General features: G+C 44.3%; 1 protein-coding gene across 4 annotated transcripts in view; it reads right to left on the bottom strand.

Annotated features, from left to right (window-relative positions):
* FCHSD2 (FCH and double SH3 domains 2) overlaps window positions 1-25,401 on the bottom strand; it is a 514,252-nt gene that overhangs the window by 171,939 nt on the left and 316,912 nt on the right. For all 4 annotated transcript variants that reach the window (XM_086933852.1, XM_086933851.1, XM_086933853.1 and 1 more), the window contains exon 8: window positions 18,668-18,796. In XM_086933852.1, the coding sequence (XP_086789978.1) occupies window positions 18,668-18,796 (129 nt within the window). The remainder of the gene's footprint in view (window positions 1-18,667; window positions 18,797-25,401) is intronic.

Raw genomic sequence — 25,401 nt, 5'->3', positions numbered from 1 at the left:
TACAAGCCTGCGGTCCTGGGTTCCAATTAATCCGAGGTACCGACAGAGCCCAGAAGCCCGGCTTCAGGAAGAGTTCTCCGCCGCCGACACTCCTGCCTCGCTAACAGCAGCACTGAGGCGCTCAGACCTGCAAGCCAGGGCTGATGGATTTAGCATCGTTCCACCAGCAAACACAAATAATCTCGTTACAGCTGAAAAACAATTAAAAGAGCACCATGGCTCGGTGAAGGCGGCCGACCTCCGGGGAATGCTGCGACTGAAATGAAGCCACATGAACTCCGACAGACGCTTCCAGCGGCGCGAGGTAAAATGATAAGCACCCCTCCCCCTCACAGAATGTGAAGAGGGGTCCCCTGGGGCTCCCATTGGGGCGAAAACGGGCTCCCCTGAAGCCTGGGGGCCCCTACGCTGCAGGGGCCCGCGATACGCCCTGATAGTTTCAAAGCATCTTTGCAATGTTATTTAAATCTATGCTAAATGTAAATTTATCGATTGCTCCTTTGTCTCCCTCCCCCTTCCCTTGCACCTTCTTGGTTCCTTCTAGAACGTTAGAATCGGAGGATTCCAAGCTACACGCCAGTCACTGCATGTTGATGTCGACCAGCAGTAACGTGGAAATAGAAGCACCCCCACAACATGCAGCCCGCCGTCACATATTTTGTCTAATTCACAATAATCTACCTTCAATTACAAAAAATGCTTCACATCCGGACCCTGAGAGAATAATCTTATTTTACAAGGTATCTCTACAGGATAAACCCTCCGCATCCCAAATCCCCGGATGTGTGCTGTGAGAAACACACACACCTCTCTGCTCGGTATGTAAGGGCAAAGGCCGGAAAGGACTATCTAGGACACTCTTCACACTGGTGGAAATCCACAGGCCTTCTATTCGCAGAAGTAAAACTGCACCTCTTGACATGACCACACCGACACACAAACACTTCCTGTCATTTTCCATGCTTGATACCTACCTTAACATGTGCAGAAAGCCGAGCCTAAAGCCCAGGTGCTCAAACGCACTCACCATGGCCTATCCCGCTACACAACCTGTGTGCTCCATGCTGCAGACGCGGTCCTCCACCAAGAGAATGGTGAAAACACTAGGACTCGCACAACTCCTCCCGCCATCACAGGACTTTACTCAGCGCTTCACACGTGTTAAACTCACTGATGCACCATACTCAACACTGGTACCTCTAGATGGGATCATACGCCTGGATCAAGCATTGCAACGCACTGAATCTGCAACTAGGGATATTGGATTATCATCTGCGATCCTCGCCCAGTCGTCCATCGCCACTACGTTAATTTGCTTAAAGAGTCGTTTGATTTTGCGTTTGGTTTCCCATCTTGTCAATGCACCTGTGTTGCCTTCAGCACTGCACTCTGCCCATCTTGTTCTTTCATAAATTTGATTCCCGCTCGCTTTGCTGAGCCTTTTCTTGGTCCAGGCTCTCACAGGAGTCTGTTCCTCTGCTGCTGCCTTTTTCATTCATCTGGGTATTTTACAGAAGCAGAACTGGAGCAAGGATTTTCAGATACTAGACACAAGAACATGGCAGCTTGCCTTTCTCCTAAAAGAAAATCCAAGTTACAGTCCATTTGAATCAATATGGCATCCACTTGTGGGCATCTGAAATGGCCTTGTAAGACAGTAACCAACAAGAAACATGATCCTGTACCAGCACTGGTGTATATGTAGCATACCTGTAAGATCATAACACACCTAGCAATGTAGTGGCATCCAACAAGCACCCTGACAGTCTCTTTTTCATTTGTCAGGCTCTACTCAGTACTATGTTCGGCACCCAGGCAAAGTCAATCAAAATGCAAGGGCTCTACTAGCATGAACTGCAGAACAATGCATCACTGGCGACTTCCACCCAGCAGGGTCTGGTCGACGGTGAGGCTATCTCCACCGGTGGTTTATCTCTGCAGGCGCCCACTTCCAATCTATCAGCCACACTCGAAAGACTGGTATGACCATATGAACAGACGCACCACAGTGCTTAATTTGTCATTGTGGAAGGCCACTGCAGCTTGCACCACCCATTGTCCTTGCCAGCGCTGCAATGACAGTACCAACACAACTACTAACCATCACACTCTTTCAAGTGTGACAATTCACACTATTCTATGGCACTAAAGCTATAAGAATGGCTTAGGGCGCAGGTATTAGTCATTTTTAAAGTCAATTGATTTCATAAACAACTGTTGTGATCCTTTCTGAACTAGACAAAGAGCGCCATCATGTGGCAGGCTTTCATATGTCCCGTTGTTGACAATTAAGTGCCGGTGCCGAGCACCAGAAACCACTGGCTCAAATTAAGCACTAACGCACCATAATCTTAAACAAAAATTAGTGGCAATTTCTTTTATTAGGGCCTCATGACCGTTGACTGGTAAGGACAAAGGAAAAAAACATCTTCAAAAGGCATACTACCATTTCATCACAGAAACGATTCAATCCCAGAACCAGTTACATGGGAGCATTTCATCATAAAGCTGATATCGTCACAACAAGCAGGATGCTTGAACAAGTATCACCTACAAAGGATTTAATGTGGATATGTAATCCATTTGCAAGGAACACCATAAGTCTGGCATGCAATGCTACATGGAGTTTTGCTAATAAGTGGTTATATCCCACAAAAAGAAACCATTCTGTGGGACAGGAGACACTCTAGAGGGCAAAGAGGAACGTGTTTCACTGTATCACGTGCGTATATTTAAATGGAATTGGGATGCCCTACAAGCATACATTGGGGGCGATGAACATATCTTCCTCTTTAAGTCACGTTTTGACAATCCTTGATCTAAACAGTGCAATACCCCAAAATGCAAAATAACATGGATGAAGACCGAGATCTGAGCTGTAGTTTTGACAAGAGATATCCTAGAACATTTAAAATCTTTTCAAGCGCTGTGAAGGAGTTAAAATGCGTGATCTTGGGACATAAACGCGGACCCTGACAGTTGGATGCAATGAAGCAAATTTGAACTACAGAAGAAAAGCAATCAATGCACCAGAGCCAGAAATGTTTTAAGTGGATGGACTGCTTTTGAGTAGACTTGTTATACCACCCGGAGGGGTGTGATGTTTGTCTTTGTGAGAATGAATTCATAGAAAGGCCCTGTTGGCTGTGTTACAGAATTTGTGGTATGCAGAGAGACCAGTTTATTGCAGCTCAGCTACACCTGTACACGCTTTTACTTCTAGGATTAAGCAAGAAGGATTCAATGATTCGTCTTGCTGGGCTGCTGAGTGCCACTCATACCAACGAGAGGCAGTAAATCAATATACTGATATGAACAATTAATTGCCAATCAGATTGTCTTTAGTTATGGAAGGGTAGCTATGAAGACCTACTTTGTTTGAAGCAGAACTGACAGTGAAAGAGTGAATGTAAATGCAACTTTGTTAGGAAGTGCGCTATGTCAATGCTATTTTCATTTATTTGCTATAACTACAGAGTTATGGTGAAGGCTTATGATCTAGGTGTGACCCAGACGACCAGCAAGGACAAGCAACAATCATTCCAATTACAGAAGGTCACCACTTCTGGACAACTGAAAAATACAACTACAACGCAACGCCTCACTCCAACAAGAGGTTCCCATGTGAAGCACTCATTTCAACAAAAGGGTCGACAATCCCTCATTCCAAAAAGAGAAACCACAAATTAAGCCCTCGTTCCAATAGGAGGGTCCACAAATCAAGTAATATTATGATTACAAGATTGTAATAGAGTAGAAGAAAAAATACAGTTGCCAGATTTATATATGGGAAATCAAAAGGTCATATGAAAGGTTGGAACCGCATGGCAATGTTTCAGGGGCAAGTAAACAAGATTATGGGAACAAACTTGGAAGTGCGAGGGTATACACGTCGATTTTGACCTTCGTTATCTGGCGAGCATAGCGGCTGAGATGCAACCAGAAAGAATAACAACAATACCATCATTGAATCTAAACATCCACAGAGTGGTACAGCAGGTGACAATGAAACAACACTGCCCTTGAGGTCTTTCGTAAAAGAGATGATAGAGGCGAATCTATAAAGGAAGCAGGTGGAAGGGATTAGGGACAGTACTAGGCTTTGCTCTCAGATAGAGATTGATTGGCTTCACATTGTTTTTGGAGCCCAAGTTTTGCTTTGCAGTGAAGCCACAGTTTGCAGCTGATGCAGCAAGAAAAAGACAGTGAGACAGGGTTTTCCATCAGTGTGACAGAGAGGGACTCGGAGTGCCCAAGTTGTGAAGCCAATGTGTTAGTCGGAAGAACAAGGGAAGTCCAGCTTTGTGTGCAGTGTATCTACACAGAGAGGGGTAGTTTGCACAGGCCCTGACATATTATCAGTGCAAATTGAATCTAAGACATCAACCAGTAACAGAAATGTACAACCAGCCCTGCCTGGTCTGACTTTTTGATCAAGCTGAAGTTCAGTGTATTCCCTTTTAGCAATCTTTTACCTACTGAATCTCTGTTCAGCCTCTGTATTTTCAAGTAATAGGAGCATCGGTCATTTACAGTCCCACAAAGGCTTTACATAACAATCAGGTGACGACTTAAATGAGGATGCTTGTCAACCGACAAGGAAGGGCCTGCTAATGCAGATGTTAAGAGAAGAACTATTAATAGACCTCAAAATCACAGCAACCTCATGCAATCACAAGGCAGCTGTGCAAGCGTTCGGGCTGACAACATTACCGCGTCCCACCACAAACTCCGTAGGTATCCACAGGGCCACAATTAGCACCCACTAATGTAGACATGTGTCAATGGTCACAGCCAAGTCAGAGACAGGGGCGCTGGGTGGCGCCTAAAGTCAAATGTCTCGGACTCAGAAAAAAGAACTTTTGATCTTAAATGGCACTGCCGATCCCTCTTGGATGTATGTATGTATATATATATATATATATATATATCATAAGAAAGAGGAAAACTTATTATATAGCAAATTAAAACCACTGCAATAAAACAAAGTTAATGTGTATATAAATTAAAAATGTGCTATTCAATATATTTTTCAAAATCAATTATTAGCGAAGCCCGCGTGCAAGCACCCCTCATACACACTTCACAGACCGCACAGTGCAGATGTCCGGACACATACAAAGCACTTGCACATCAAAGACAGCATTGGTGCAATTTGTTCTCAAGCGCAGCGCAGGTTCAGCACAGGTAAAAGCACAGCAAGATTCCCTCCCACAGACAGCATAGCTAGAGCAGCAAAAGAAAATCATTAATAAAATAACACCCATCAACACTATAAGGGGAATACACACACAGTAGTCCGCAAGATAGTAAAGTGTAAGTAACATCACACAGAGCTGTGGCTATAATTCTGCTATAGTAGTTATACTCAAGAGGGGCAGCCCACAACCGCCTGGAACCAGGGACATATAAACAACAATTAATACAGAGGTTCCATATTGAACATCAAATTAGAAAAACAGTGATGGATAAACAAATAGAAATCAAACGTAAAATCAGTGTTAAAGAATAATTGAAATCCTGGCAGACTCGCATAAATAATTGTACTAAGATTCATAAAATTAATCAGTACCCGAAAAAAATACTACTCAGTGCAAGTGATCACATGGGCAATTCACCAAAGCATATTACATAAGGACAAAGGAACAATGGTAGAGATACAAAAGGTTGTAGAGTTCCCAGGTCGTCAACAATCGGACATGCTTACAATGCCATGAGTGTCGACAGCGTTTCGACCAGTAGGGACGGATGGGTCATCATCAGGACCAATGGAATGATGAGAAGCAAGAGCAGGCCATTGGTCATGATCTGTAGTGTTATACGCCAAGGAGGACTACATCTGAAGCACACAGGGAGGGGCCTGAGAGACAATAAGGATGACGGGCTGCAAAACATCCACTGGGAATCTGAACTTGTGCAAGAGTTGGCGTTCAGGCTCCCATCTCATCAGATCAGGATTCTAAAACTAAAACCTATTATTCAAACACAAGTGACACTGACTGAGAAGACAAGACACAAAGTATACAGCTGACCAAAAGTCTTGTTTCTCTTACTTTCTCTGTGTGCCTTAAGTGGAATATCCAAACGTGTAAATGATGCTTAGAAAACAAGTATTTACTTTTCAATGCAAAAAAAGACCTGCCAATAAATATTCATCATATTTTTTAACCAGTAGATGATTCAACAGCTTCACCCTCTACAAGGTTCACCAGTTAAAAATAACACTAATATGTTAACACAATGCAGAAGAAAGTTTAATGCAAGAAATGTCATAAATATCATGAATGCATTGCATACTTTTTCTACAAATAAAGAAGCCTTCAGCAGACTTATCCTTGGAGATAAAATACACCTCTGTTGCATTTGGTAGGAAAAGTCGAAATTCCAAAGAGAGGCATTGACTTCATAGTATGTCAGCCAGTGAACATGAAGCAGCACACAAGAGGATGAGTGCCCCATGCTCACACCTATGGGCACAATAGCATGGTGCCCTGTTTGTAAGTAGCATGTGTTTGACCCATACCCCACCTCTGCAATGCCAAAGCAACAGTTCCCACACCCCTATGGAAGCTAAAGTGCCTCCAAGAAAAAACATTAAAGGGCAGCATGTCTTTAGAACTGACAACTCACAAGGTTCCATTGTGTGTCATAGGATAAGCCAGTGGAGAGCAAAAATCACATGGTGGGAGACCAAGTGACCGCGAAACCTCCTTGGACATGAGCCCCAACCTCAGAAACTTTTATGGAGGTTTTTGGGTGGGGTAAGAGAAGTAGGGGCGAGTCTCAACCCATGTGTGCTGAGCACTGAGCCACGCCCACTCTGTTCCCCCAAGAGGTCCATCCACAACTGGTTACAGTAATGAGCTCTAGGCCCACCACCCCACCAGAGATCCCCCCAAAAATGCCACCATATACCAGTGTGACTAGAACAACTAGCACAGAAGAATCCCTTTATCAAAAGACAGCAAGGGAAGCAGCAGGGCACAAGCCGACAAATTAAACTTAGTTTGCAAACTTTCATTTCATTAAGAGTGCTCAAAGAAGTGATTCACAACCCTCGTAGGCTCTACCCAACCGAGCAAAATATAAAAACACAAATGACCTTCCTCGATAAATCCTTGTTGCAAATGTTTGCAGTGTTATGGTGATCAGCGCTTACTTTTCAATTAAGTGAACCAGATTGTTTATATTCAAAATAGTAGAGCGCCTTACTACAAAAACAAGACTTGATTAAAAAGGTAAGCACAGACAATATTTTTTATCATGGTAATCAAAATAAATGCAAATCTCTTTCCTCTTCCGCGTGCAGAAAAAGGTTCACATTAACACTGAAATAATTAAATCACTGGGTTGGACCTTAAGTAGACGTCCATTTTTTTTCCAGGAGGGTAGAGTTTGGTGAGGTCTGTGGGAGTGGGAGACCGCCTCCCACCTGGTTCCACCAGTATCACCAGAGACACTGGTGATACTGGCCATCGGAATGAGCCTGGGGCTCCATCAGAAACATCCCTGGGAAGCGGACACCAGGGGCTCTACTACATGACATGCTCCGGGACCGCAACATGCATGTGCGCCCGCTTTCTGCACCTGGAGGGCACCTTGGTATTACAGAAGTGGCAGCAGCTTTTACAGGGAAGAGACCTTGGATCCTATTGGTGCTTGGTGACCAGAAGGTCAAGAATGTGAGGGGGAAAAAAAGCAATGACACCACTTCCCAGTAGAAAAACTGTTTGATTACATTGATAAGTTGCATCCTTCTACGATGACAGAGTTGAATGCCCCATACCAGGATGATCTTGTATGGGAGAGTATAGGGGTAATCATCTTTTTATCCTATCGTTGCTGAAAGAGACAACTGTTCTGGCCCCTAATTGTATTTCAAAATGAAATCTCTCATTTAGAGTTTGAGGCTTCCTCATAACAGGTGGGGTGCAGCTACTGCAAACCTATAACAAACAGGCACGGCGGAGGGGAGCCATTTGATGATGTCAAAGTGCATTGTCCCAAATAAATTCACCAAAGAGTACTTTGCATACCCTCATAATTTTATAACACTACTTGGGAGTCCATGGGATTACACAGAAAGATGAGTTCCCAATAAAAAGGACAAAAACACTCCCTCACCGAGGGGTCATGCTTTATCATCAAGCTCCTCCTTCACTGTGGATATGTTATCATTCATGGTGGGCTTTTATAAGGAGTTCTTTAATTGGAGGGCTAAGTGAAGTATGCCCGTCTTTTTGTACTCGTCCTTAGGGACCCGACATTAGAAGTGTAAAACTGAGTAGAGGGGCGATTTGGTGTAGTTATTTTATTGCTCACTCCTTATTACATGGTCAAAAACACAAAATCCAAAAAGACTATGAAGATACCCCTTTTTATTATGTCAACATGTTTCTGTCCAAGTTTAGGGCACCATTGGGGCAGTAATTCAGGGCAAAGGGCCCCCCTTAAAAACCTACTGTGAACCCTCTCGGTCTAGTTTAGACGGACACGTCCATGTGATTCTACACATTGTGTTGTTCGCAATTCCACAATTTTAACCCCTTCCATGCTGGGCCGTTTCCGCCGCTGTGCGGTAAACAAAAGAACAGGGCGGGGCCGTGACGAACCCCAGCCGTCATCAGCACACGAGCGCCGCAGAGCGTGACGGCTGGGGTTCGTCACCAGCATGGAAGGGTTTAAAGAGAGATGCCTGGTTGTTTTGAGCATACCATCTACTATTTGTGACGTAGCAATCTCGCTCTCTTTAAAAAAAAAAACTTTTAATTGAAGATGCAGCTAAGAACAATAAAGAGCACACTGCTGTACACCGGCATGGTCATATATTGCAATTCCACCTCAACGTCACTCATTCCCTGTGCCCCTACCCTCTCCTCCCACCTGCAACAGCATGAACATAAACATTCAATGCAGATTGATTAGGGAGCGATACATCTGAGCCAATGTAGGTGGGAGGAGTGCAAGGACTGACCTTGTATTCGCTCCATTTCCCCCAGACTTTCGCCCATTTCTGGTGCCAGCCATGACCTTCATACAACGCCTTCTCAGCCAACATGCACCAAATCATGTCCCGCTTCCAGTCCCCTAGGTGTGGTGCCTGCTCCACTCCCCATAGTCTTGCAATATTTCGTTTGGCTGTCATGACATAGCTATCCCAGTAGTACAGGCGCTTCAGAAGCTCAATTGTAGTTAATTAAATAGGTACTTTGCACTGATAAAAGTGCTGTTGCACTACACAGTTCTCCTAGGAGAGGGAGGGTTTATACAAGGCTAAATCCCTGAAATCCCAGGTTTTTTATTAGTGGTTTTTTGTGAGAAAGATTTTTTTTTCTTTGTTCAGTTACTCCTAGCGACAAGGCGCCCTTGGGCAACTGATGGGCTCACAAATACCTCATTCACAATCCTCTAGGCAATTCAAATGGCCAGAGACGTATGAAACAGTGAGCAAAGGTGTTAGCATGATGACTTACAAGAGCAACATGGTGGGTACATTAATTGTAACAAGTCAAGATAGCAGTGCAAGGCCACTTTTCAAAAAAGCCATTATAGTAAGAATGGAAAAGGATGCAAATGAATCAAGATGTTGAAGTGGCATCAGACCCGAATGGAGGCTTCAGACAATCCTGAGATTCCATCAAAAACAAAAAGCATGATTGGACTTGTAGTCTCATTACTGAATTTCTAGGCTTTGTCTTCAAAGTATGTAACTACATTCCCCAGCATGCTTAGTGAGGTCGTTTAGAACTACATACACAAATCTAGATTAAGGTTCTCGAAGAAAAATCGCTGAAATTTAGCCGCATTTATCGCTCTGATCCTGTCCCTTGTTTGAATGCAAAATAAAGAGACCCCGTTCACAAAGAACCTCACTCACTCATGGAGGAGGCTCCTGGGTGGTGGCGGGATCTCTGCACTCGTAGCCAAATCTGTGCATTGGGAAACTGCAGTGCGACAAGCCCGCCAGAGGTGAAGAGATCCCGCTACGACTGAGGAGCCTCCGCCGCGGGTGAGGAGATCCCGCTACGACTGTGGAGCCTACCCCACGGGTCCGGAGATCTCGCTACGAATGTGGAGACTACGCAGCGGGTGCGGAGATCACGCTACGACTGTGGAGCCTCCGCCGCGGGTGAGGAGATCCCGCTACGACTGTGGAGCCTCTGCCGCAAGTTCAGAGGCTCTTTGTGAATCGGGCCATAATATTTTAATATCAGACAATTTAAAATCAGAAATATTTAAAAAGGTACACAAATGCACAGACTTGTGTCAGATAGGTAACCAGCAATGCATTGCAAAGGACGACAATGGTGTACTAAAAAGAGACAGTCCATTTTCGCGGCTGCTGAAGGCCAATCAGAACCGCACCTGTGCCAAGAGGCCAACACACCTTGATACGTGAATGTTATTCAGAGCTTAATTTGGACAAAGAAAAAAAATTAAGTGCCAGGGCCCTTTTCGGGAGGCCACTGCAGCCTGCATCACTTATCGCCCCTGCCAGCGCTGCCAATGACAGACCCGACACAATTGCTAACCGTCGCACTGCCAAAAGTGTGACAGTTCAAACTATCAAAGCCACCCAAAGCTATAACAATGGTGTGAGCAGCAGATATTATTAATTTTTCATGTATATTAACTTATTAAACACTGTTGTGCTTATCTCAAAATGTGACAGACAGCGCCACCATGTGGTGGACTATCACTAGAGCCAGTGCTGACAATTAAGTTCTGGTGCCGAGCACCGGAAACCACTGGTTCAAATTAAGCACAGATTCTTATCTGATTTTTCAGGACACTTACTGCACCTGTTATTCACTTCTGAGCTGACACATCACTAGCCTGTACAAGATAACAAAATGCATCATACACGAGGATAGTGTAAATACTTGATTGTATAGTCTTGCGACATTCAACCTCCAGCGCAGAAGAAAAGGATCTTTCAAATGAACTGCAGAGACCTCCATAATGGGTCATGCACACGAGGCAGAAGGGAAACACACAACATTGGACCACTGTTGGACAATGAATGCCAGTTGTTTTAATTCTAAGGCAAGAATATAAACCATCTGTGAGTAAACTGAGTTAGCTTAAGTTATAGGGGGAGCACTTGCACAGTAGTGCATCACCAGTGCCTTCCTGGATAAGTGAAATAAAGTCACCAAGACAGTGCACACGTCACAGAAGTCACAAAGGAGCGTCATGAACCTGAAGAAGGAGGTGGCCATAGGAGAGCTTATTAATAGAGAAAAGTTGTGGATTCTTCACTGCTTATGACAGCATCAGGACCACGCCCAGTCCTAAACATATTGCCTGTGCTGAACAAGCCCAATTTACACAGGAAGCACCAGAGGACTGTCATGTGCCAATTTTAGATTTCTAAACAGAATAAAGACTTTTTTTTCTTCATTAATGACATTATCCTGTTACGGAGTCTCTGGCACGGTCAGCATCTTCAGCTTATTTCGGCCTTGAACAGGTGTGCCCCGGTAAATTCCCAATATGTTCGATATCTACCTCATCTAACGGAATTATGAGCTTGTGCAAATTTGACCACACACTACCTACCCAGTGCAATAAAATCTGCAAGCCCCAGATACATTTCATAGCCGTCAAACCTGGCAATAGTTAGTAGGGGAAATGTCCGCTAAATACAGATAAATGCAAATTACACACACAATGCCTCATGTGTGAGAACACAACACGCATTGATCGATAAGGATTGCAACAGATAAACTGAAAACACCTCGCTGTTGGATTCCTTTCAGTGAAATAATTAATACTTGCCACAAGGGGCACTCATCCTACGCGTCACAAAAACTAGGAATACACTACAGTACCTTTCCAATCACTGCATAGATTATGGAAATTCCACCATGTAACCCTGGCAAGGGTGTAATTTTTAGGTTTCACCTGGCCGTAGCACTGCGCAGCAGTGCTCCCGCAGGCGAAATCTTTTGATCCTACAGTATGGGGCTTTGTCCCGCCTCTCTCTTCCACTGGCTAGCTCCATAAATGGAGGCTAGCCATTGGAAGAGATTGGTTGTCAATCACTCTTTCCCCGTCACGACGCGATTCGGGGGCGTTTCCGTGTCTTTTTTTAAGTCCCGCCCTCTCCTCTTCCCATTGGCTGGAATTTTACCTTCCAGCCAATGGGAAAGGGAGAGCATGAAAAACACGCCCCCGAATTCCTGGCGCGCTGTGCTTTCGCTTGTTTTATATTGCAATGTGTAATTATATGTTCATAGAAATATACACGTCATTACAATGTAAATTAACATGAATGGCATACTGTGTGGGTGAATCATTTGCGAATTTGCTGAAGAAAATGATGTACAAAATAAGCTGTCCCCTCACTATTGCCTTGACGTCAGATCTGCGTGTGCAACACTAGCAGAATGCGGTCATTTCATGTCATAGTTTAATTTTGTTTTGTCCTATTTCGCCGAGCTCTATTTTAAAACGCTCCAGATAGCCACGCAGACTGCACTTGTTCTTGGATTCTGTCACTTGTAGCACTGTTTTTTATACTAGTATAACTAGGACTACAAGTCCCAGAATTCTGAGAAAAACCGAGACTGGACTCTAGTCATGGGCTGGGGCAATTTGGAAACTGTTCATGGGTTAAGAGGTGCGGTTGTGTCGTGGTCGCCGCAGCATTTTCATTCTTAAGTACCCCAGAAAATGTAAGAGTGGACTTCAGCTGCCCACTCATCTCTTCCGTCCGGTCCCTTATGCAGATAGCGCAGCCTTCGCCTAGTTTGCACCCTTCCCTCCATTGCGCCGGCAGGTGGGCGTGGCAGGCGGGTGCAAGAAATCTCCAGCCTCAGAGTTGCGGCGACTAGAGGAGATGTGATGAAAGACAGGGGGGGGAAATCTCTAGCTTGTGACCGGCCCGTCACCTGTGCTCAGCCCGCCTCGCCTCTTGGAGACGCAGAGGGGGCTTGCAGGCACAATTGCAGCCGGCGGCGTCCCAGCCTTGATTCGCTCGCGGCTCGTGCAGTCTAATTAGCCAGGAGGATTAACCTATTGAGTGCGCAGCTTCTCGCTGGCAGAGCGGCACGCGGGGACGAACGCAGCGGGGCGTGCAGGAGGAGCGCAGCCGGGACCGCCAGGGGAGCCGGCCAAGACTGACCGCGCGGGGCATGGGGGACTCTGTGTTCTGTGATACGCGGCCGGCTTATAGAGTAAGTACCACCCTGGGTTGTGTGTCTTCGCTTTTCACTGACACTCGTTCAAGTTTGTCCTGTTTGAGGAAACAGAGGCTGGGGGCGATGTTGCAGGACAGTCACAGTTTCCCATCAGGCGCCATGCAAAGGTTTTTGGGAGGGGAGACGGGATTCCACTAAGAGAATGCAGCGAGCACACATGTTAACGTTGTCATGTGTTCTTTGTTTCATGCATGTTGTACCAGTCTGCTTTGTGATTTATATTGCATTGTTATGCGCTTTGGGGACTATGGCTAGAACCAACCTCGCCCACCTACTGAACATCTCGCCCCTGGTATTGTGACGGTGGCTCCTGAGTAATGTTAAATCAACAGGCACTGCACGCACCCTTCAGCACCTCACACCCGGTGTTGTATAGTATGAACCAAACACACCGGACAGACCCGAGGCAGGGCTCGCTCACAGGTCTCTCTCTCTCTCCTGCGGTTCCCCTCTGCTCCTTCCTGTCACAGCTGGGCTGGTGTGAAGCAGCTGCTCACCCCGAGCGGTTCCTGCTGTTGAACCGCGCCCGCTGCAGAGGCCAAGATAACAGTAAAAGCAGGGTCGGCCGGGCCTCCTTCATACCAAGGCCCCGGAGCCGGGCGACCTGGAGAGCGGCAGCTACTCAGACACACACGCGGTGCTGGGGCCGGTTGGTTACATTCATTCCAGGCCAGGGCGCCTCTGCCGGGGTCCGCGGAGCGCTGGAGGGCCGAGGGCCTTGCTGCGCAGCCCAGTCCCAGCACACATTATTTTTGGGGAGGCTTTTGTGGTTATCAGAGAGTCAGTGATGGGACTTTTGTAACACTGCAGTTGTATTCGTGGTTTCCTTCCCGAATGAGGGGTTAGAGACGTGTTTGCCTCAGTGGACAATGTGTTACTGGGCCTGGGCCCACAGAAGGTAGTTATTTGGTTCACTGAACAGTAGGCTCTATGGCCAAAGTGCACCACCGGTTGATACAAGAGAGAGAGTGTAGAGTGCCACAAAGCGGTGGGGGCTTGTTTTGTTAGGCGCGGGGAGAGCGAGTGTGTGTGTCTGGCTCTGTGTGTGTGTGTGTGGCTCTGGGTGTGTGTGTGTGTGTGTGTGTGGCTCTGGGTGTGTGTGTGGCTCTGGGTGTGTGTGTGTGTGTGTGTGGCTCTGGGTGTGTGTGTGTGTGTGTGTGTGTGGCTCTGGGTGTGTGTGTGTCTCTGGGTGTGTGTGTGTGTGGCTCTGGGTGTGTGTGTGTGTGTGGCTCTGGGTGTGTGTGTGTGTGTGTGTGTGTGGCTCTGGGTGTGTGTGTGTGTGTGGCTCTGGGTGTGTGTGTGTGTGGCTCTGGGTGTGTGTGGCTGGCTCTGGGTGTGTGTGGCTGGCTCTGGGTGTGTGTGTGTGGTAGTAATTGCTGTCTGCTGAGCTCGTCCGTAGGGTACAATAGGTCTTACATTTGCGAGAGATTAAGCTATTGGCAATGTAAATGACAATGCCATTTATTTATCTGTTTTCAAAACCAACACAAATACAAATTTTGTCACTTACAATGCCAATAGCTCTAACTTTTTCAAAGGTGAAACTGTTGCATTGTAAATGCTTGTTTACCAGGGGTTTCACTTCTAAAGTTGCTCCTCTCATGTTAGACACTTTTGTAGAAAAACCTCAGCTATCATAGCAGAAAATTCAAAATGCAGTGACTTCCGCCACTACTGGGGCAGGAGGAGGACAGTACCCCCGCCTCAGTGATGGCCAGAAATTCCAGTGCAAAAATGTTTTTAAAACCTTTTTTAACTGGACCATTACTCTACTGAGAATGGTTACAAGTGTTGTAAACTGTACCAAAGTGAATGGAAGACAGCGGTGCTGTCACTATGCTGAGATGCCCATCAAGGCAAACAAAGTAACAAGACACAAATGTTATCGCCGAAATGTGAGTTACACTGTGGGAAATGCAAGGAGTTTCACTAAGTATCAACAACTACTCCTGTAGAAATTCTTACACAAAATGTGCCGCCACTACTGAGATTAAACTATCCAGGTAGATAACCAGTCCCCTTCTACATCTTGCACGTTACAAGTCAGTCTCACTAAGCAACAATGTCTTCTTTTCATGGAAAACGTTTTTCAAGATGCAAGGCCTTTTCAAACCTCTCCTGAGGCAGTGAGTCCCTGAATGTGGACAAGTTCAAGGAACAGAGCTGGTACGCAGGGAGCCTGACCCAAGGATATCAATTGAGGTTTTCTCCTAAATTAAAGGAATTTTGCATGCAATCTTTATTAGACAACAGAAGGCTCTAGTTCCTACAGCGAAAGACTTCTTTTAAATATTCACCTTTCCTATTCAACTGCAGTGGTCAAGGCTGATTTTTGCAGGTTTCTAATTATTGGATGACCGTGATACAAAGAGACCTTGTAGTAATCCTAGGTAAAGCATTCACTCCCGGCGCTCACTTTTATAGGAAAACTTCTTCGTCAAATAATACTCCTAATTTCTATATTATGGTCGAGAATTTACTAAGATGTCAACATCGATCCTTCTTTAACACCCTGCTAGTTGCACACAGGATTCATGATTTTGTAGAACTACGGCTCTCAGCAAGTTTTGGCATTTAGTGGTGCTCTTGCAAAAGATGCTACAGCTGGAGACCGCAACATGGCCTCTGCGAAGGCCTAATTTTGTTGACAAGACCATCTTTGGCTATTCAGGACGGCTATGGTTTTCCTGATCCATCCAGGATTTTGAAACCCACAGCCTTTACGGCAGAGGCCCAGACAGACTCTTCTAGATCACCATGTACACCACTATCTGACATGCAAAGCCTTCAGCTGTTTTTGTACTTCTTAGACTTCAATCAACCTCTTCTGCGGTACAACACAAAGATTGCTACAACTTGTTTGCTATATACATATATCCTTCATAGAATTTTAGAATATATTGTATTTTTCTGCTGAGTTGTTCAACATGGCTGATAACCTGTATCTGCAAACAAGACAATTAAAAGTTGGTATTAAAGAGCAGATTTGGGTTCTGTAATGGTCCTGTCCATCCTGAGCAGACAGACACAAACAAGCAGGCAGAGGGAGAGAGAACAGCAGCCAGCCAGCCAGGCCAATAGAAACCAATAAGGAGCCCAATTCTGACAAATGTATTTTCACTAGAGCTAGAACTTAAAAAACACAAGCAGGAATTTACTTAACAGGGTTTTTTTCTTTAATGTATGTTATAGTTTTTTTCCACTTCTTAACTGATGGCCCATTTTACAGCCTCACCAACACTACAGGTTCACCAGGATAGGCGTCATGTGAAGCCTTAACCCCGATGTTATAGAAAATAAAGCCACAAATCTTGCATAGGACTAGCAATTACATTGAGAGTCACGCCAGAGTGTACGTTGGGGAAAAAATGGTAGGTCTTATAACTTCACCTGTGTAACACAGAGAGGCCATAATAATGTAAAGTACATGCTCCTTGAATTCAGACACCATTCTATCCCTGTTGTTTAGATAATGAAACCAACAGATATCCTTCGCATAAATGCACTCACCCCCTTTTTTACACAGAAGCAAATCTATGAAAGATTAAAACGGAAATAAAACCCAGAATGGTTGTCTAAAAAGGCAAACAAAAAAGAAAGCAGACATTCACTGTCCCTTTTAAATGAGGAAGGACATATTATGAGTGGGGAAGTGGTTTAGCAATAAATCACGCTTCCCGTTATTATTTTAAGTGACAGTGTAAGTGGTAAAACGTTAGGATTTCTTTATTAAAAGTTAGTGAAACATTCTTCAAAATGGGCAGGATTCGCGAGATTATCAGTGAGAACATGGAAAAACTAGTATGTCAACATAACTATTATGTTAGTAAAGTTGGTGAATGGACCTTGGTGGTATTGGCAATAGTAGACATGGTCGCATGCCCAGGCAGAAGCAGCTTGGCACTTGAACTTAAATTGTTTAGAGAACAGTTAAGATTGTTACAGAAGACAGAACAAAACTGAATAGTTTATCACTGAGATCGCAATTGAATGAATCCCAAACAGCAGATAATCTTCGACTATTCATTTGCCAGACACAACAAACCCGCTACAAAGACTTTTGGAATGTGGGTGCAAAGAGTGACTCACTAGTTGAAAGACCATCCTTCTGAAATCATCATACCCAAAAAGATTATTCTCTCCCCCAGAGACCAAAACAGAAGATCTACTGTGTCAATTATACAATTATTCTGCGCTGATAACCTGGCGCTACAAACGGCAACATGGCGCCCGTCCAAAAAGAAAATTTGGAAGTCGCTGGACATGTCTTCCTTCCACTTTGACCCACCGTGAGATAATGTTTGCTGACATACATTTCGATTACTGCCCATTCCAAGGCCAGGCCTTATGCTCGGTGGCTCAAAATATCGTGTATTTGTACCTTTTGCTAACTCTATTTGATGCATCTATGTATTATGTATGTACCCGCATGTCGACTTTGCAAGCATTATGTGATTTTCCTTTTAAGATTTGTGTATTGTCCCTAAACATCATCATTGAGCTCATTTGTGTATTGTAAGATTTTTTGTACTGTCTTTTCCTTTGTTTTTTGCTTCAATAAAAACGATTTGAAATAAAAAAAAATTATACAATTATTCTATTAATTCGTAACTTGATTCCCTCTCTCGTGAACTTATGTGAAAGTGTTGTACTGTGAAGTCTTTGAAGACACTTTAAATATCAGACGTGGCAGATTAATATCTTTCCAGAGACTTTGTCATGTAAAAAAAAAGCCCAGAACTATATAATGGGGCGCAAAAACAGTGAAATTGAAGACTTGCAGATATGGAAAACAATCACCCATGTGGTGTCACCAAGAAACCCAGACAGCAGCACAATTCAATGAAAAACTTAAACTGATTAAGAAAGAACAAGTAAAGACAAAACATGCGTGCACAGAAAGTGCAGGCATGTGAGTCTGCATCAGCGAGCTATAGCTTTAACACATTTTCCAGTCCTCCCACGAGTTGGCCATGTTCCCATACACTGGTAATTAAGGGGTCTGCACAAAGGAAGGCATGCTTTCACAATCGCAGAACAAAACAGATAAAGCACAGACTTAAAGCTGCCGCCATGTCAAAAGTATCTTGGAAAACTAGTCTGCACCCCCTCGTCAATAACTATGCAACATGAAATTGAGGTCATATATATTGAATGTTCCTAGCAAGTTTACAAAATGCAATCAAGATGCAGCAACTATAAAACAAAGTTATAAGGGTCATCCAAAAGTGAGAACAATGATCAGGAGGAAGAGGTGTGGGTATAATGGAGACATTGAAGCCACTCTTAATGCAATAAAGTGCAATACATATCTCTAACAACACCAATTCTTGGTGGCATGGTGTAGTGTCAGTACTAGGTTCATGGTAATAGTCAAGACAAAACACAACCAAACATTTAAAATAGAATTCAAATAAAAATGTAAATACAAGTTAAAAGATATAACATGGGAGTGAACTTACCTTCATTATGTTGACCAGGTCTGTTTGGTAGTAGCGGTCTTGGTGCGCGTTCGCCGCTGCGAGCGTCAGGAGGTAGTCGTTCCTGGCGTGAGTCGCTTTAGAATTGCACTCGGACCGTCGTGCTTTTAACTACATTTATAAAGCAAAAACAACCTTGTAAACTTCAAAGTGAGACTTTAAAATCTTAAAAATCTAAACCATGGAAAACTAACACACACATTTGCTACCCAGCATTCTCCTTTCACAGCAGTTTGAGACTTATCCAAATTTACGATGTAACTGGGTATGAAACGCTTTTTTTGCATATAAGCAAAATCTGTACAAGGCAGAATTCCCACCTGACATATTCGCCACTGACTCAGGATATTAAGTTCCCAATGCAGAGGCGTCATCTACAAGCATGCTACTTTCCAAGACATGTGTTCATTTGATATTTCCTGCAAGATGCATGAGTAGGCATTTTCAACAGAGAGGTGAACAGGCAGTCAGGGAAATGTAATGCCAGTGCGCTAACCACCCACACAGTCACAGCGTTGTGAATATTCACAAATATTCCCAATGCATTATCAGCACTCTGCAAATGAAATCTAATTAAATGATCCAGATCAAAGCTCAGCATTAATTGTGAATGAGGTGCATCAATATTTTCGATTTTCACAGCGAGTGTGTATGAGAAAAAGGACAAAACATGAAAAATATCTAAAGGAAAACATTTATTTCAAAAGAAGGATTTCATAATGCACAAAATATAGCCTTAGATAAGCATGCCATAAGCAAAATCTAGAATCCACAAATGCTGAAAGCAGATAAATAAGTGTACCTCTATACAGTTACAGAATATTTTGCCCTTATATATACACACCTTACAAAATGCATAAATTGCACAGACCAGAATTAATCTGCACATTATCATAGTATTACAACTTTACACCAGGTGTGAACTGTGAAATAATGTGGCACGTGTGAAACTACGTGTTCATACACAAGCATAACAGGGGGCAGTCCAAATGGTAGAATGATAATGGATGCTACCAAATGGAATTCTTGTGCTAATGAATAACGCACCATAAGCATATCCGAAAGAGTTAGCTACATATTGGGCATAGATGAGGAAGTTGGGGTCAACTAACATTATGAAACTTCTTGAGAAATAGAAAGGACCTTAACTGATTTAACAAATGTTATGTAATTCCAAGATGACTCCTCCTGGACCACAGAAGGAAATTAAGAATGAAACTGAGACCCCTACATCTAAAATCCCTAGTGGAAGTGCTTAATTTGATCCGGTGGTTGTAGGTGGGTCGCACCAGCTCTCCTGGAGAGGGGGGCAGCACTTATTTTTCCTCATCAGACCGTCACCCCGACAAGAGAGAGTGAAACACAGGACAGGGAAAGGAAGAGAAAGATGGAAAACAGTGATAGAAAAAGCAAGCGTGAAAAATAGCACAAACAAGTGAGCTAAAGAAGCAGGTCGTGTCTAGTGTCTGATAATGGATGATATTAGACATAATATGAATTTTAATATCAGTTCATTCTTTGTGTAGCAGAGACTCATTTAGTCACCGGCGCCTCTAAATCACTGTTGGCTATTAAGCATATTACTTCTTTCTGATTAATAGGCTCAAACTTCTTAACCTTGTGCATGGACTACATTGAGGTGGAATTACAAAAGAAGTGTGCTACTTGTCGCAAGCAATGCTTTTTGGGATACATCAATGGAATTGGATAACTACTTTTGAACGTTTGCTCAATGCATTACTGAAATTCTGCAGGTGTCATCTAACACCACTTTCCCATCTTAAGAATTTAATTCTAATGAGTATCCAATTTCTGGCTAGTAAACCAAACAATCTCATGGCCATATAGAAGTAATTTTTGTTTGGCCTACAACTCAACATACTTTATTTGCCTTTAAACTCTATCAGTTTGTACACAAGAGAAATTTTAATTTTAGAGAATAGTATGTCAATTTGTATTTAACACCCTGTCAATCGCATTCCTCCCTCCTGCAACATGCATATCTTTTTTTTGTAATAATCTTTATTTATATTTTAACATAGTCAATGAAACCAACAGAGGCAGAGATTATCAGTGTGAAGTCTACAGCTTGGTGAGGTCTACGTCGTGGTGCAAGATCACAATATGGCATAAAGTTCCCGACCATTATACCATTCAACCGACAGCACTAAGCTCATGATAATGACATCAGCTCACCAACAGGCTTCCTCCACAGCCGAACATCCACCAATGTCGGATGCATGCTGACCACTCAAGTGCACATCAGGGTTTAAAAAAGCGTGGCATAACTCCCTCCAGGACCTGAGGTCCTGTTCCAGCTTCTCATCCCTCCTGCTAGCTTTCATATGGACCTCCTCGGCCAGTGACCACCCACAGACATCCCTTATCCAGTCATCCAGGGAGGTGGAGCCCTTCCCCCATCCATGTTATCGTGACCCTGCACTTGGCCAGGACCAAGAGGAGCTGTAGCAATTTATACTCCAATATGCGTTTCTTGGGATTTGTGGCATGTCCGAGTAGACAATGTAGCGGGGATGGCTGTACCCCGAGTTCCATACCCCTTTTCACCAACTCCACTACCCTAGTCCAGAAGCAATGTATCTCAGGGCAGCCCCAAGCCAAGTGCAGAAAATCGGCCCCCGTAGCGCCACACCGTGGTACATGCATATCTTTAAACAGCATTGTGGTCTGCTCACAAGGCAACACACATGGTGTTTCTGAGTAAGGTTTATACCCGTTACAAACCCTTTCAAAGCCCCACTGTCGTACATCTTGGTTTATTCTGAAAAGAGTCACTGACCCAGTGTAGGTCACATATACAGGAAAATATTGAAAAACCCGAATCACACAGTTGTGAAGCAGTAGGTTTGGGTTGTGAAGAACAGAGCATAGTAATAGGGAGGGTGAGATTAGTGAGAAGCTGGATACTACAGAATAGAGGGTGAAGAGGAGCGACAAAAGATAACAGGCACTGGCGGCCGCTACAGAACAGGGGCGGTGGGGGAGGCGGGATGATTAAAAAAAAAACCACTGACTTCTGTACGGCCGCAGCCTCTCCTACGTGTTCGACTCATGGAAGTACACAGACTCCCCAAGCCAATCACATCTCTGATGTCACAGGCAAGACAGCAGCGCAGTGATTGGTGTGAGCGGCCAGGTTCGCCGCCCAGACTGGGATTGGAGTCTGTGCATATTCTCCACCCAGGATGTGCAATACAGCCGGGTGGAGAACATGCTAAGTGTGCAGGTCAAACTGCCATGAGCACTTAAGTGCACCAACCACTTCTCCTTCTGGCTGTGACGAAAGCCCTGCCCGCCCCAAAACTGGCTCAGTATAGAAAAATAAAATGTTAACATTGTGTTATTATAATTTTCTTTATCTTTTTTTATACCGCTCAGAGAGCAGTGGGGTGACACTCCTCTGCCTTAGTGGAGGCTCCTCTGCCTTAGCAGAGGATCCGCCGCTGTAAAAAGATAAAAGATTGGGAGAGACAGAAAAGAGTGAATGATGAGAGGAGTCAACGATAGGTGTTTGGTAAAAGAGTGAAATGCTGTGAAGAGTAGAGAGAGAAGGTGATCAGAATACACAGTAAAGGTGAGAAGGATTTGAACACGAGAAATATATTCGGTGTGAGGCTGTGAATGATGTATACTAATTCAAAAGAAGCACTGACAATGCCAATAGGTCTGGCTTTAAAAGAATGGTGTATGGTGATAATGTGAAGCATTATGAGTAGATAGCATGGAAATGAATATGCATTTGTGTGAAAACAAAGAACTGGGGAATAATATTGGTGCAGGTTAACATGTCAGGTGACAGTTACACTGTCAACTCGGACCTAAATATAAAAATCCATGTAGGTTAATGACTGCCCACCTCCCATTTGTGCTGCTGCCAGAGGAAGACACATTTATCTAAGGCACTTTTACAGCATTACAGTGTCATATGTTATGTTATGTTATGTTAGTGCTATTTGTATTGCGCACGGCTGCTCCAGCGAAGGAGCGTCCCGGCGCACCGACAAGGTGGCGAACACAACAACAGAAAAACAGAAAATATTATTAAAAATGGGGGAGTTGAGGTTTTAACATAGCTCAGAAAATAGATGAGTTTTAGCGGCCTTACGGAAAGAAAGCAAGTCGCCAAGGGTCCGGAGTTTCAAGGGGAGAGCGTTCCAAAGTGCGGCTGCCCGCACCCTAAAAGAGCGACCCCCCGCCCGACTGAGTTTGAACCGAGGGGCTACCGCTAATTCTTGGTCCAGCGAGCGCAAAGTGCGGCCCGGGATATAAGGGCACAAAAATTGGCGCAGTAAGGGAGGCGATAGGCCCTTCAGAATCTTGAAAGAAATGCACAGTACTTTAAAGTGGATCCGCTGCCTAACGGGTAACCAATGCAAGGCTCGCAAAGTTGGACCGGCCGAGCAGAACCTAGGAAGACCTACGATTGCTCTGGCCGCTGCGTTCTGCACTCTTTGAAGTCGGGTTAGCTCGGCCTGGTTTAACCCTATAAAAAGGGAGCTGGCATAGTCCAGCCGAGCCAAAACCGTTGCTTGTACCACCAGTTGACGAGTTGCGGCATCAAAATATTTAAGGGCAGGTCGCAGATTGCGCAAGATGCCAAAGCAGCACGCCGCCGTCCTTTTGGTGTGGCCAACAAAGTTGAGGGAAGGGTCCAGCCAAACACCAAGATTTTTGATCTCCGCAACCGGAGTGGGGGTCGGCCCCAACTCAGGAGGCCACCAAGTATCTCCCCATAGGTCCGTCCGCTTCCCAAAGACCATCACCTCCGTTTTTTTGGCGTTTAGTTGGAGACAGTTGGACGTCATCCAACCAGCCACCGCCCTAAGTCCTTCTCTGAATCTTGGGGCATCCACCCCAGAGTCCCCGCTGATCGTGACCGCTAGCTGGGTGTCATCTGCGTGTGTGCAGCTGAACCTTCAAGCTCAGCCAGCTGGCAAAATAAACAAACTGATCACAGCTCTGTGGAGGGCAGGCAATTTTATGTTGTGGAAGTACACAACTTCTGCCCAATCAAAACATGTGGGCGGAGCCAAAGCCCCTTTCTAGTGATGTTCACATAATTGTCTGACGACAGCTGCACTGTCAAGCCAGACCACATTATGGGGCTATTCCAATTTAGGGGTAAAGGCAAGCATACTGTAAAATATTTCTGGAGTGAAATGTGGTAAGTAACGCTGTGTAACTAGAAAGATTTTCCTACACTATGCAGCACTAACCTGCTCATCAGATCAGAGACAACAAGAATTAGTCGCATAAGAAATCAGTCTCTTGATGTCACTGACGTTGCTAGTTTCAAAATCCAGCTCGTTTAGACATTTTTGTTTTTGAAAGGACATGACTAAATTAGCTCTATTTTAAACATCAACAGGAAATGCCTGTTTTTTATAAGTTGACGCAAAGCCAAGCTTTTTGAGCCTTGAAGCGATAGATTTGTGTGTTGCAGAACAGCTGGCTGCCCAATACCCTCACAGCGAACTCTTCTACTCTGGAAAGGACTACGCAAGGCATGTACACAACTTTAGTTGTAAAGATCTATATCGCATGTTCAGAACCAATATGAGCATCACATTGCCAGAAAGTCTAGTTGCAAATTCCCAGGTCTCCCATCACTATTCTGGCTATTTTGGCAACAACGTATTCTTCAATTCACCCAAAAATCAACGCGCTATCCCCATGGAAGCCCACTCATCGCAAAAGCAACCCATGTAGAGGATGGAGGTACGCGGGAAGAGAGTTTGGTGTTTACTATATGCCACCACAAACGCAGTCCTGTGGATTACTGCTCCCATAAAATTGACTAATCTTCTAAGTAGAACTTCCAATAAGGTCCATGCTGTGCTCAAACGGATCCCCTCAATTCAGTTCCGTAAATTATTTTCTCAAGTAGAAAACCCACAAAACTGGGTGTCCAAAGAGAAGGACTTGCAGGTGCAAACCTACAGAAAGTATGAACATATGGAGAACAGGTGTGTACACTGCAGTCACATCACTGACAAAATGCTGGCAAGTGCCCAATTGAGCAAAGAGAAAAGATTGGCATTTTAGTGGACGGAGAGGTTATCAGTGAAGCCTGCCCAGTGTCTGTAGCACACACCTCACTAAAATCACGAGGACAGCCTAAAACAAAGCCAGCAAATAGAAAGCCATAAAATGTAAGTTACAAACCACAAGGCCAATGGAAAAGCCATGGGTGGAATGCATTGCCAGGGAAGCATATAGAATGCCCACAAGTTTTTTTTCGCAACCAAACAGCTGTGCTATCTGGTAGGCTTCGACCTAAAAAAGACTGATCCTGGCTATCCAAGAAGCGAAAACAGAGCTTGTCATGTTGCATCGAGGATGAGAGAGAATTTTACATATGTGCTCAACTGAAACACTTTAGGAAGGTTCAACCATTCTAATATCCTGTGAGCACCATGAAACGGGTGTCTGAATCAGTCCCTACCCTAATGCCTTGCAGTAAATTCATCTTGACCTACAATTAAAGCCAATGGTGTATTTCTCAGTTGAGTTCACTTACTTTATTAAAACATGCACAAGTGAGAAGTGCAAAGAGCAAGTTACACAGCTCAGGGAGGGAGTGGGGAGAAGGATGAAATAGGTTAGCTTTTTAGGTTTTGCATTTTTATAGAACAATGCTCTTCCAAGTAAAAAGGTGCACTAACTAATGGTGCAGAAACATCCCTTACAAAGAA

Source organism: Lissotriton vulgaris, chromosome 8 (genome assembly GCF_964263255.1).
Source record: "Lissotriton vulgaris chromosome 8, aLisVul1.2, whole genome shotgun sequence".
NCBI classification, from domain to species: Eukaryota; Metazoa; Chordata; class Amphibia; order Caudata; family Salamandridae; genus Lissotriton; species Lissotriton vulgaris.
Note: the sequence above shows the minus strand (reverse complement) of the source record. Positions and strands in the feature narration are given on the sequence as shown.